This window comes from Amia ocellicauda, chromosome 7 (assembly GCF_036373705.1).
Source record: "Amia ocellicauda isolate fAmiCal2 chromosome 7, fAmiCal2.hap1, whole genome shotgun sequence".
Classification (NCBI taxonomy): domain Eukaryota; kingdom Metazoa; phylum Chordata; class Actinopteri; order Amiiformes; family Amiidae; genus Amia; species Amia ocellicauda.
In genome coordinates this window covers 27,496,316-27,510,472 of record NC_089856.1, presented here as the reverse complement: position 1 = coordinate 27,510,472, position 14,157 = coordinate 27,496,316, and the positions used below count along the sequence as shown (strand labels likewise).

The 14,157-nt window shown below is 36.4% G+C and overlaps 2 protein-coding genes across 2 annotated transcripts; both read left to right on the top strand.

Moving 5' to 3' along the window:
• Positions 1-1,084: 1,084 nt before the first annotated feature.
• On the top strand, positions 1,085-3,257 carry LOC136753124 (C-C motif chemokine 20). The gene is made up of 4 exons (XM_066708972.1): positions 1,085-1,332; positions 1,603-1,711; positions 2,268-2,345; positions 2,630-3,257. The coding sequence occupies exons 1-4, from the start codon at positions 1,257-1,259 to the stop codon at positions 2,652-2,654; spliced, it is 288 nt and encodes a 95-aa protein (XP_066565069.1). The 5' UTR covers positions 1,085-1,256; the 3' UTR covers positions 2,655-3,257.
• Positions 3,258-8,658: 5,401 nt separating this feature from the next.
• Positions 8,659-10,930, top strand: LOC136754067 (C-C motif chemokine 20). The gene is made up of 4 exons (XM_066710406.1): positions 8,659-8,927; positions 9,158-9,266; positions 9,930-10,007; positions 10,368-10,930. Exons 1-4 carry the CDS (start codon positions 8,849-8,851, stop codon positions 10,393-10,395), a joined length of 294 nt encoding a protein of 97 aa, XP_066566503.1. The 5' UTR covers positions 8,659-8,848; the 3' UTR covers positions 10,396-10,930.
• Positions 10,931-14,157: the final 3,227 nt, after the last annotated feature.

The window sequence follows — 14,157 nt, the reverse complement described above, 5'->3', positions numbered from 1 at the left end:
CCCACATTTGTTCTGTGTTGAATCACATCGATAGAATTTTTTTTTAAATGCAGATGTGATGACATCTCCTTTTGTAACCAGACCAACCCCATTTCACATCTGTGTCACTTTAAACTATTTTTTTCTTTTTTTTTTTTGTACTGCCTTAAAAATGGTAGTGATTGCCACTGTCAAATGGAGGAGTTTTGCTTAGTTCAAAATATATTTTATGTAGTTATTTTTCTGTTAATTTACATTCACCTACACTAACGTATTTAATCAAGTTTTGGTTTTCTACTAACATTGGTAGCTGGTAAAAATGGATGCATGTACTTCAAATGTATTTAATGCAGTTATACACAGCTTGACAGTAATATTCAATTTTAATATGTCTGTAGTGTAGTAGTAGTAAATTGAATAAACCATTGCCGATATCAAGATATCAATGTCACATTGATTGTATCTGACTGTATCTTTGATTAAGGTTGAAATTAAGCATTCTGCCTTGAGTGTGGTTTTGGTTTTCATTTCTTTTACACACCATACTGATTTTATGTCTCAGCATTTATTTTCTCTCACTGGTATTTGAGGCAGGGTAAAGGAAATGTGAATGTGATGCTTGATCTAACAAGTGTCACTGTATCTAAGTAGCCAGAGCCATTGAATCAAACAGAAAACCTTGATGATTTATTAAATTAAGATGAAATTGAAGAGTTCCTCTTCAATGTTGCATGAATTGATGTCAGCACAGATTTAAGAAAAAAGTGCAAATACAGAAATCTATGTTTGTTTTTTTCTGAAAATAATGAGATATGTCTGCCAAACCACAAAACAACAATAATCCTAATATTCATTGATTTGTAATTATTTTTCAGGTAGATGTAATAATAATAATAATAATAATAATAATAATAATAATAATAATAATAATCAGTGTTGTACATGTACATTTTCAGACTTGAAAGGAGATATAGATAAAAGTTAAAGAACAAACACATAAACTCCACACGGCTCAGATTTCGTATTACGTCATTGTATAAAAAAAAGTCACACATGAGGCTAATGTTGTTGGGGGGGAGGAGGAAGAATAGACTGTGGAAATTTTAAAAGAGGAACAAAGTGCAGGAATGCCCCATGACAAAAATTGGATTGTGGAAAGTACTGGAGCAAACTATTTAAGACAGACCCATCAGCTCACAATGCATAACAACACTTGAAGATTAAAGACCTCTTATTATAGCAAGAGTCAAATTGTTCACTCCGTAAAACTCAATACAATGGCTGTCAAGTTCTTCTGTCTGGCGCTGCTGGGACTTGTGGCTCTGAGTTTGTTTGCTTTGCAGACCGAAGCAGGTATGTTTTATTTTCTGTTTCTTATGCTGTATAAACGTGTCAATACTTCTGTGGCTTGAGGGGCAAGTATGTATATGTATGTACTATGTATGTAGTATACCACAACAGTATATTTTGAACATGTTAACCAAGAATAAGCTTTTTACTTTGTGTTGAAAACGTACAGAAAGGGCTAGTTGCAGCGCATTTGTTTTCAGGTATAGTGAATAAATCATAAGAAGCATCAATTCAATAAATGTGACAACCTGTGTTTTCTCTTATTCTTCTCAGGTCCGGGGAGTTGTTGCCTCTCGTATTCAAAGAATCGCTTGCCGTGCAAAGTCATCAAGGGCTACACGATCCAGTCTGTGAAGGATAACTGCAACATTGACGCGATTTTGTAAGTCTTCACATTATTCCTGTCAATCAGACACAGTAGCAGTTGTATCAGTTTAGTTCAGTCCGGTATTCATAGTAGCGTGCCCATGTTGTCCTTATCTGATGTATTTGTACGATTTAATAGTAGATCATCTCGAGTCCATGTTCAGGAAAGCAGAAAGCCTGCAAGCTCCACACCCCTGAATCCGTGTTTGCACTTCTGCGCCTCTTACGTTTCAAATGTGCACATAGCTGCGGTGTGTTTCTGTGGGTATCTCCTGAGCACAGAGACTAGATTGTTAACAGTTCTGCAGTACAATCATTGCATCCCAAGACCACAGAAAAAGCACAATTTAAAAGCAAATTAAACGCCTGAATACCCTAAGTGACGAAATCGAACTGTGATTTGTTTTAATGAAGGCAATGCATGGACAACACAATCGTGCAGTTATACAGGAAATAACAATCTAAAAGTAAAAAAAAAAATCTTGCACTCTCCAGTTGTAAATCAAATGTTTCAGTGGCTATTGCCTTGTTTATCACTCATGCTAACACTCTACCAATGTGTTTACTTACAGGTTCCACACAAATGGGGGCAAAACCCTCTGCCATGACCCCTCAAAAGCCTGGGTAATGGAGAGAATTCACTGCCTGAAGTAAGTATATATTCTGCAAAAACTAATTATATTCCAATGCCACTTTTCCTTCATGAAAAATGCTTGATTTTCCTTTAAATCAAACCTTGTAAGGCCTCCATATGCAGTACTTTTTGTGTTTTGGATATAAAGTGGAATGAGGATTTTACATCCCATGCTGTATTTCTACAATCTTTTCCTGAGCAATAATACAACTAGATATACTATTGATGGACTGTATTCTTAAAATGTTAAGTGCTGTTTTTCAAAACTGATTGTTTTTTTGTTTGTTTATGTTTTCTCAGAAAAAAGGCAGAGAACATGGCTTGATAAAATCCTGGCACACGAAACACAATGGTGTTATGGAATTCATGTTAATGATGTCAAATTTTCAGATACATAATTTGTTGTGTTTTAGTCTACCTTTATTATTAGACCTATATGTATATATGTGTATGTGTATTTAATGCTTTATACATGGTTATTTATTTCAGTTATTTAATTATTTAAAGTTAGATATTATTTTGATGGGGAAAATGAATGGTCTTATCTGGTATCATGCCATGAAGCAATGATAAATTATTATTGAAATGTTTTTCATTGTATACTTATTCATATCTACTATGAAAGTCTAAATTGATGTTCTGTTTTATAAATAGGACTTAAGTAAAGTATCAATGTTAAGATACTATAATGATTTATACAACAAACGTTAAACATTTTTATGTTGTAATAGGTATTGCAAAATATTTTTGCATTATTTCATTTCAATAGCAACTGAGATGCATCTGTAAATGGAATTATGTTCAAAGTATGGAGTTCTTATAGAATTCATTATATAACCATTCTGTTATATTTAAGCATGTATAACATGTATCCTTATTTGATACTACAAGTTACAAAAAAAATAAAAACTCCGCTAAAAATATGCTATATTTTACTCTGCATTGTCATTTTATTTCCTTTGCTGTTAGCACATGAAACATCACTTGATCAAAAAAATTCTCAGACTTAGACATCTTTATACTGAAAACAATTTTACCATCTTAATACATAGATATAATAACTAAATCCTTTATATTCCAGTTCTTTGACAGTTTGTCACAACCATTTACACACATTTCCTGAAATTATACTCTATTTTCTCAAAAGTATGAACACAAACCAAAAAAACTCTTGCCATACTGGCCAAACCTTAGAAGTCTCAGAAAAAATGAAACACTCTATTCAAAAACATGTCATCTTCCATCCAAATGTAACTCTGCCTTCAAATGGCACACAAAATCCATCAAATAAATTGATCCTACTGAATACCCATTACACACATGTGAGATAATGAAATTTAAATTGGTGGAAAGTTTGTTAGAGAAGTATGCTCAAGTTACACAAATACCAAAATTTCATACATTTAATTTTCAGAACTGAATTGGCTAGCAGTCAAGAAAAGTTGGGAAAACAAAAGTAGCCCAAGTCCTTCAACTAAAGTAAGAGAGTATATGCTCATTGTATGTTCATTATCCTCAGCATCCTGATTTTGATTTCTCTGGTAAGACTCGGGGGTCTGCCGTTAGGGGAAATAATCTGAATTGGATCAAAAGACCCGGGGCTATTACTAAGAGACCCGGGGCTTACCTCGGAAGCCCGGGTCTAACGACGCCGATGTTCATAGGGAATTAGGTCATAAATGTTCCACTGCCATCCTTCTTACAGGATGTTTATTTTCCAATTCAAGCAGATTACAGTACAGTACTGCAATTGCTTGTTGAACAATCATGCTTGTCACTGTAGTGGTCACAGTAATGTACTGTAAGTCACCAACACAAATTCGCCAAAATGGAATTTGTGGAAAACAAAGAAGGCTAAGCAAACAAAAAAGAAACATAGAGCATTTTCACCTACGTAAGAGGGTTAGAGTATGCTACAGTACTGTAATAGCAATAACAGTTAATTCTGGGTCAGCATCCTGTCTCTGACCAGGGTCAGGCCAGAGATTTTCATCAACATCACAGGCTATGTTTTCCTTAGCCAAACAGTGGGGGGAAAAATGGCCTGGAATGCCTGAGCAATCCCTGACAGGACTCCACAGCAATGTCCCCACAAGCTTCCTCCATGGCTTGGAGAAGGTTGTTCTGTAAATAGGGATTTCTGTCATAGACCTTCCACTGCCATGCTGAGAAGAACTCCCCTATCGGATTGAGGAAAGGGGAGTATGGTGGGAGAAACACATTTGTGAATCTTGGATCATTCATGAACCAGTTATATCACAACATGTATGTTATCTGTAGCCTACACAGTACAATAGTTGATATTTACACACAATTATGGAATACATGTAAACACCTGGACATATTGGAAACACAGCTCTTTCACGCTCTCTGAGTTCCTCTCAAATGGAACCCGGTACACTTGTCTCATGTACATATGGTTGTGCCAAAGGATGCAATCAATTGTTGAAATGCTGACTCTATATTTTGGAAAATGTAATTGTCTTCAATAATTCTGGATTTCTCTGAGCCATATGAGGTTGTTCACCACAACCATGTTCACGATGGCGTTGCCTTGGTCCTCAGAATAAATGCTTGGTCTACCACCAACAACTGGTTGTCTTTCAATTCTGCAAACAAAGCAACACTGAGAAGAGTGAATGGACCAGAGACATGTGGCAAAAAGGGTAATTAGTGTTTATACACTGGGGTATATGGTCTTTCTGCTGGGAATTGGCAAAATGGTTTCATGAGGATGGCTTACACTACCAATTTTTGTGTGTAAGCAATTGAGAAAAACTGTAAGCTTAATAGTGTTTGCACCTTGAGGAGAGTTCCTTAATAGTGTTGAGTTTTAGTGATTGAAGTTGGGTATATTGAATGGCAATCATTGATGAAGGTGGAGCTTTATGAAGAGAACTGTGTGTTGGGTTTAGCAAAAACTAAATTTGTAGTTAGATCATAAATACTTCATTTGTTTTACATTTTGGGACATGCACTCCCTTTCACATTAGCTGCACCCTTTGGGATGTATTTGCTGTAAATAATGTTATAGAATAGTTTTGTCCACATTCAGTTACAGTTTGTTCTATTCGATACAACAAGAACAAAAGTAAACTAATTAACAAAACGTAAGCTTTGCATCATTTACCTGTTCACCGTTCCTTCTTGAATGTGAATTATTCTAGATGGATGTGTCTTCTATAATAATAAAGACATCAATTACTTGTATTATTATTATAAGTAGTAGATGTAGGCCTAGGAGTATTTTTTTTTTTATTGAAAAGTTTTAAACCCAGTCCCTAATACACAGCATTGTAGTTTCAGATGAACTTAAAATGAAACTGAGTAAAACCAAAGTCATGTTTAACACCTTTGTTAAATCTAACAAAATTGAAGTAGATCAACTGATACCTGAAGAACTTAAAGGTTATCTCTACCTTGGACAACAGATCATTGCAGATTGAGATATTATGGAATAAATTAAAAGTAGAGCAAAAATGTTATGTAGGGCATTTGGAAGAAACAGCACGCTGTTGAAAGGAGATATACCTTTTGTCTGGAGAGAAATGTATTAGATCAATAGAAAGATGTATGCTTAGATTAATAACAAGAGTTAGAAAAATAAATGAATGGATCTGAGGACAAACCAAAATATGTGACTTCAGTGAAAGAGTGAAAATGTTAAAATGGCAATGTGCCAGACACATTGCAAGAAGAACAGAACAAGGATGGGCAAAAGAAGCTAGATCCAAAGAAATTAATAAAGACCTAGAAGAAGATCACATAAGACATGGGAAGATTAAATAAGCTTTGCAGATCTGACTTGGAAAAGGGAATCTGTAGATCGAAGCAAGTGGAAACATCTTGGAGAGACCTTCATCCAGCCAGTGGATTGATATGGGCAGATGGTGATGAGATATATATATATATATATATATATATACACTCACCTAAAGGATTATTAGGAACACCATACTAATACTGTGTTTGACCCCCTTTCGCCTTCAGAACTGCCTTAATTCTACGTGGCATTGATTCAACAAGGTGCTGAAAGCATTCTTTAGAAATGTTGGCCCATATTGATAGGATAGCATCTTGCAGTTGATGGAGATTTGTGGAATGCACATCCAGGGCACGCAGCTCCCGTTCCACCACATCCCAAAGATGCTCTATTGGGTTGAGATCTGGTGACTGTGGGGGCCAGTTTAGTACAGTGAACTCATTGTCATGTTCAAGAAACCAATTTGAAATGATTTGACCTTTGTGACATGGTGCATTATCCTGCTGGAAGTAGCCATCAGAGGATGGGTACATGGTGGTCATAAAGGGATGGACATGGTCAGAAACAATGCTCAGGTAGGCCGTGGCATTTAAACAATGCCCAATTGGCACTAAGGGGCCTAAAGTGTGCCAAGAAAACATCCCCCACACCATTACACCACCACCACCAGCCTGCACAGTGGTAACAAGGCATGATGGATCCATGTTCTCATTCTGTTTACGCCAAATTCTGACTCTACCATCTGAATGTCTCAACAGAAATCGAGACTCATCAGACCAGGCAACATTTTTCCAGTCTTCAACTGTCCAATTTTGGTGAGCTTGTGCAAATTGTAGCCTCTTTTTCCAATTTGTAGTGGAGATGAGTGGTACCCGGTGGGGTCTTCTGCTGTTGTAGCCCATCCGCCTCAAGGTTGTACATGTTGTGGCTTCACAAATGCTTTGCCGCATACCTCGGTTGTAACGAGTGGTTATTTCAGTCAAAGTTGCTCTTCTATCAGCTTGAATCAGACGGCCCATTCTCCTCTGACCTCTAGCATCAACAAGGCATTTTCGCCCACAGGACTGCCGCATACTGGATGTTTTTCCCTTTTCACACCATTCTTTGTAAACCCTAGAAATGGTTGTGCGTGAAAATCCCAGTAACTGAGCAGATTGTGAAATACTCAGACCGGCCCGTCTGGCACCAACAACCATGCCACGCTCAAAATTCCTTAAATCACCTTTCTTTCCCATTCAGACATTCAGTTTGGAGTTCAGGAGATTGTCTTGACCAGGACCACACCCCTAAATGCATTGAAGCAACTGCCATGTGATTGGTTGGTTAGATAATTGCATTAATGAGAAATTGAACAGGTGTTCCTAATAATCCTTTAGGTGAGTGTATATATATATATCGGTTCCATTGCTGTAATTGCAATTAAAAGCACTGTGTAGTGTGAAAAGATTTAATAACCAATATCCTGTTTGTAAATAAGGTGCTTAAATACCTCTGTTTGACAGACCTGATTATGACATGCATCTATTGTCTGAGACTCTGGAGAAGAAGTGACCAATATGTAAGTATAAAATCATAGGAATACAAAACAAATATTAGACAATGGGAAGATTAACTATTACAGCAAAGGGATTTTTACTGTTCTGATATAGAATGTGACCTTTTTATTTATTTATTTATTTATGTATGTATTTATTTAAAACCAGTTTGAATACATAGTAAAGGGGAACCATGGAAGCCCTTGAAAGAAAAAAAGGTCAATTTATATTTGTTTCAGCAAATTCCAATGGTTTTGAGTTTCTCCAAAGGTCTTCCTTTTGCTATACAATTGTTTTATCCAAATATTTTAATCTCACTAATTTCCAGCTAGGTATCCAAACTGCTGTGCTAAATAAAGAACTGGTCAAAATATATACCAGACAGGTGTGTGAAGCCCAAATGTTTCTCGGTCCAATAGACTATGTTAACTTTCTGACTTATGAGTATGCTGTAAATTGGAATTAATGTGATGTGTTAGTTTTCTATCTTATGCATTTATCACGTTTGTCACTATGATTATATTGAACTGTGTTCTGGGATTTATTTTAGGCTAACATTAACTATTCTATAGGAATCCTGCATTGGAACCCCTCAATAATTGTATTTGTACTGTGGGAAGAAATGTAATTTTTTACAGATAGACGTAAAGGTCACTTTGCAACAACATTTCATTCAAATTTGAAAACTTTATTAAATGCATTCAGAACAATGCATTTCAGTATTGTATTTGTTGATTATTGTATAGCAGCTGGCTATCACCAGTCTGTATTGTATTAATTACTGTTCCAGTCAAGTACTGAACCTGCTTGGTAAAAAATATAACAAAAACACTGGGAGGACCAGTATATTAAATATTCTTAAAGATTCTTAAACAAAATATGAAATATAAATAAATCTGTGATTTGTGTGGAGATCACTTTCTTGTGATTCTGTTAAACACCTGAGTAAAATTAAAAATTTTTTTTTTCATTGTTCAAATACCAATTACATGCATGTGGAAAAACATTACAGGAGGAAGTTAGGGGGCATTCTATTTCCATTTACTCGCCTTCTGTCACAGAAGCTCCACAACGAAAAAATGAGAACCTTTTTTTGAAAGCAGTGGAAATTCCGGCCTGAACTGTAAGCCTATATAAGATGTGGCCTCAGCTTAGGTAAGTTCATAGCAACACTTCTAATTATCAAATTAAATTATAACCTCTACTGAAACACTCAATACAATGGCAAGAAATAATCCCTTCACACTGGCACTGCTGGGACTTTTGACTCTGAGCTTGTTTGCCATACGGACAGAAGCAGGTAAGTTTAAGATACAAATACATATTTAGCTTAAACAGATATCAATATTTAGGGTAAATACTTAATATTTTCTATATTTTACATATATACTTTTACTGATCATATAAATCAAACTACATGTAATTGTTGTTTTCAAAAAGTGATTATTATAATAATTATTATTATTAATTAATGTTACGCTTGCACCTGTTGCTAAAGTTCCTTTCTACTTTTCTTGTATTTTTTTTTAGGTCAGTCATACTGTTGTCTCTCGTATTCAAAGAATCCTTTACCCTGCAAACGGATTAAGGGTTACTCAATTCAGTCAATGACAGAAAACTGCAACATGGATGCGATTTTGTAAGTCATCATGTTTTCGTAGTCTGACACATTTGAAATGGAATCAATTATATATAGTCCGAATGAATAGCCTGTCTTACAAATGTGTAGAGCAATGAGCTGAACTTCCCTTTCAAACAAACAGAAAGACGGTGTGGGTGTGTATAATAATGGTACAATAGATTCTCAACACCTAGACTCATTTATAAGATTGTTTACAGAGTTCTGCAGCATATCAGTTGCAAACACGGCCCACAAAAAACACAGACAAGCACATTAAAAGAGAGGTGTAAACTATTTCACTGCAACAACAATGACAAAATGAGAGTATTTAAAATATTTGCATTCGTCCAAAACTACATACATGCCGTGCATATTATTTTAAAGTGGTCATTGAGATTTAAAATATGTACATATATATATATATATATATATATATATATATATATATATATATATATATATATATATATATACGTATATATATATATATATATATATATATATATATATATATATATACGTATATATATATATGTATATATATGTATGTATGTATATATATATGTATATATATGTATGTATATATATGTATGTATATATATGTATATATATATATATATATATATAAACGTATTGTTACTTACTGAATTACTAACACCCTATCAATGTGTTCAACTACAGGTTCCACACAGTTGGAGGCAGAACCCTTTGCTATGATCCATCAAAAACTTGGGTAATGGCCAGAATTCAGTGCTTGCAGTAAGTATACTGCTTAATTTGTTATTGTTTAACACACCAAAACATAGATTGTAGTTCGGTGACTGTATCTACACAGCACACAAAGACAATAACCACAATAATATGAGCAATAATAATTATAATATTTTTTCATAGTGACATTTGCTATTGTAGAGTCTTTGCATCTAGATTCATACATTTAGCTTTACAGCATATTTGGAAGTATGGAACTTCAGCCATGTATACATATACGAGATATGAAGACACAGTCCTCAATTATACTTGGGCACACCAGTTCTGATTGGTTGTACAAGCATTGACAGTGTTGTTAAACTTTAAATTAGATAAAGTACTGTTATTAAAATCATTTTTTTTTTCTAGGAGAAAGGTGGAAAAAATTGTTTTATAGACTCCTGGCAGAAAGATCACCAATGAAGGAAATCAGTTATTCAAGCTTTTTCATGTCACTGTTGTCTGTTACTCTAGTCACATACTATGTATTTAGCAATTGCAAGAAACAATGTTGATCTTCTTTTATAATGTAAGACATATTTTATTTGTTATTTTCTACGTTTAAGTAATGTATTATTGTGGGGTGGAATGTGACCCAACAAAATTACTCATTATATTTGATATTGTGGATATAAGATAAAAACTTTTATATATTATTTACATCTATGTAATTACAGAAGTATTTTATGAATATTTATATTGAGCAGAGTTTTATTTTAATATTTATGTCATGCAAGTGAATTGTATTCTGTTTTATGAACAGGAATTTTGTAAAGAATTTTGGAATTCTGGAATCCAACATAGTGTGTTGCTTTTGTGAATTATCTGAATTCATAAATAATTAATGATACAATTGTTATATATAACACTGAGTTTGCTGATATTCTGCAAGCAGATATTAAATATGTAAATTGTAACAAGAAAAAAAGTTGTAATACAGAGTTAAATCTAAACTCTAAATAAAGAGTTAAATCTAAACATGGCTTTTTCTATTGATTTTCTGTATTATAACAAAAGGCCCAGCACAACAAAACAATGTTCTCAGACTAGTTTTTAATAAATGTTTAAAAAGACTTCAGCTAAAACCTATTCCACACTGTGAACACAAATCACTTAAAGTGCCTTAAAATGGTGAGTAAGAATGTAAAAAAAAAAGAATAGTGTTCTATTTGTTCTCAAAAATACTAATAAACTAAATAATTACCCATTTTGATCACACTTTACAATAAGTACCCGGTATAACTCATTAATTAATATATGAATACCACAGGATAAACACATGAATATGTCATGCACTTCTTCTGAGTTCTTATGTTAATCACATGTATAACATGGTTAGGGTTAGGTTTTAGGGTTAGGGTTCATGTGCTCAACACTAGAACTCATTATGTATTGTTGTTTAAATCCTATAGTATGAATATATTAATTTGTGAGTTATACCAGTACCTTATTGTAAAGTGTGACCCTAATTTCTTTCTACCACTTCAGAAAGTCACTAATGTAGGACAGTGTTACTGTGTCTTTATTGAAATAAAGAATGACTGAAACTTAGGGCCAGTTAAAAAAAACATTTGTAAAAAAAATCCCCCCCGCAAGCTACAGACATATATTTGAGCATGGTTATATTTCTGAGTAGAAGAAAGATGGATCTGAGAGCAAATCAACATTAAAATCAACATTTTAGTAGAGTAGGCCTATTCCAATTGACAGTGACTCCTTGAGCTGTCACTGTAAAGCAATGCACATCACTTCGTAAAAAAACAATGACCTTCCCAGTACACATAATGATAGGTTGTGAATGCAACCCCGGTTATCTGAAAAAGGAAGCACTGCCCAAGGGGGAGGGGTTTCTGTGCACTTCCAAAGGAACACAATCGAAATGTCACTTTATCAAAGCAGCCATTGGCCCCTGCGCACATCACTCAAACAGCTCCCTTCCCATTTCCTGTTTGTATAAAAGGTGATGTCTGTACAGGATCTTACTCTTTTGCCGGGAGCTAGGACTCCCACGTGACCTTGCAACCCTTGGGCAGTATTTCCTTTTTCAGATAACCGGGGTTGCATTCCCAACCTATCGTTATCTTTCAAGTCAGAAGCACTGCCCAAGGGTGAGGGGTAACTGTATAACAAAACCATTGCAAGAGAGGAGGCAGCTAGCTGATAAGCAAGCCTGTGTTGAAGCAACCGTTAGTGGGCCTCGGCAACACAACTCTGGACAGGAGCCATAGAGGCCCCTCCGGCCTACACCTGGACTGCCCAGGAGCGAGGACCGCAGTCACACTCTACAACCAGTCTACAACCAGCATATACAAAGCGGTCAACTCTTATGACCTCCGCTTACACAATAGCAAGGCTGACTGCTCTACTGTGAGGCCACAATCTACTTGCACAATATACAGCGCAGGGCAATAGTACAACTCTTGTGCTCTCCACACAACATCTTGGCAGTTGACCCCTGCTCCTGCAGGCCACAGACCCACTGAAAAACAACATACTACACAACTGGCTAGTCATAACTATAACATAACTTTGACCCTCACCTACCGCTGTCTTGACCACACTGCACCAAGCTACCTTCAGTCACTCGTCTCTCCATACATCCCCTCCAGACCACTGCGCTCCTCCAGTGCCAGAAGGCTAACTCTGCCTCCTCTCCACTCTCCTTCCTCCAGAGCCCGCTCCTTCTCATCCCTGGCACCTAAGTGGTGGAACGACCTGCCCACCGAAGTCAAAACAGCAGAGTCCTTGACCTCATTCCGGCGCTTACTCAAGACGCATCTCTTCTGACAGCACTTGTAATATTAGTCCTCTATCCCTGCTAGATAGCACTTCAGCTTATTATGCTCCTCGCGTTCTTGATTGTTTTCCTCCTTGCTCCCTTTCCCGTAGCCCTCGTCTGTAACCTTACATCTTGACAGCACTTAGCTTTCACCGTCCAGGACGTAGGAAGTCTCTTACTGTACTTGTGTAAATTGTAAATTGGAATTTGTAAAATGTATTATTTTGAATTGCTATGTTTTAGCTAAGTTGAATTTGTAATGATTGATGCCTTGTACTTCTCTGTATTTTTGCACTTATGTTGTAAGTCGCCCTGGATAAGGGCGTCTGCCAAGAAATAATAATAATAATAAAATAATAATAATAACTAGAGTAACCAAGCTGAACACAACAATATATACAGCTTGGCAGCAGGAACATTCATGCACAGCACAGGAGCATCCTGAACTGAACAGTACAGAGCAGACAGCTCCACTGTGCTGTTATATTTTACAATGTCGTGCAAACTAACTATATACACCGCAGGGTGAAGGAGCCAGCTCATGCACCTCTCGTGTAACACAGGAGCAGTTGCCGGTTAGCATAGTTAATGCAGGGCAACGGCAGTTAGAGTGCCATCTGCTGGAAACAGCGGCAGTGGCTCTCCAGTCTACTTAGCAGCACTAGGACAGGCCATAATACTGCTGTCTTATACATAGTATTGTAACGACTCTTCTTTGTCGCAGCAAATAATGGAGGGGACACAGGATTCAAACAACAGGATATATAGTATATACATACAGATTGGTACAGGCAAGACGCATGCACCACCACAACACAATGCAATAATTAATAAACTATATACAGTGTGGCCTCAATGTACCTGAAGGCCGCTGGACAGACCCTGGGAACACATCAACATGGCAGTCATCAAGTCCAGGAGCAGCTCACGTGGGTGCTAGAAGGGAAGGAAGTAAGGGAAACATGGTCCAAAATAGCTCCATCCAGGATGTGCTAACTGGGAATAGAGATCTGGAGCCAGAACCCATAGGCTACTGGAGCTTGACTGAAGCCAGCACTAGTTTGGAAGGGACCAGTCCCATCACATCCAATCTGTATAACCGGACAAATGTAAGCAGCAAAGCCCAAACTGCAGCCATACAAATGTCTGCCAAGGAAGCACCCTGGAAAAGGGTCCACGATGTGGCAACACCTCAAGTTGGGCCCTCAGGTGTCCAGGCACCAGGGTCCTAGTGGACTCGTAGGCCATGGTAATAGTGTCCACAATCCAATGCAAGAGGAACTGTTTTGAAAGCACCTGTGTCCGTGCTCCATTGGACAACAAACAGTTGGTCGCCGACTGTCAGAGTGCGTTCCAAATAGCATCTGAGGGCCCAAACAG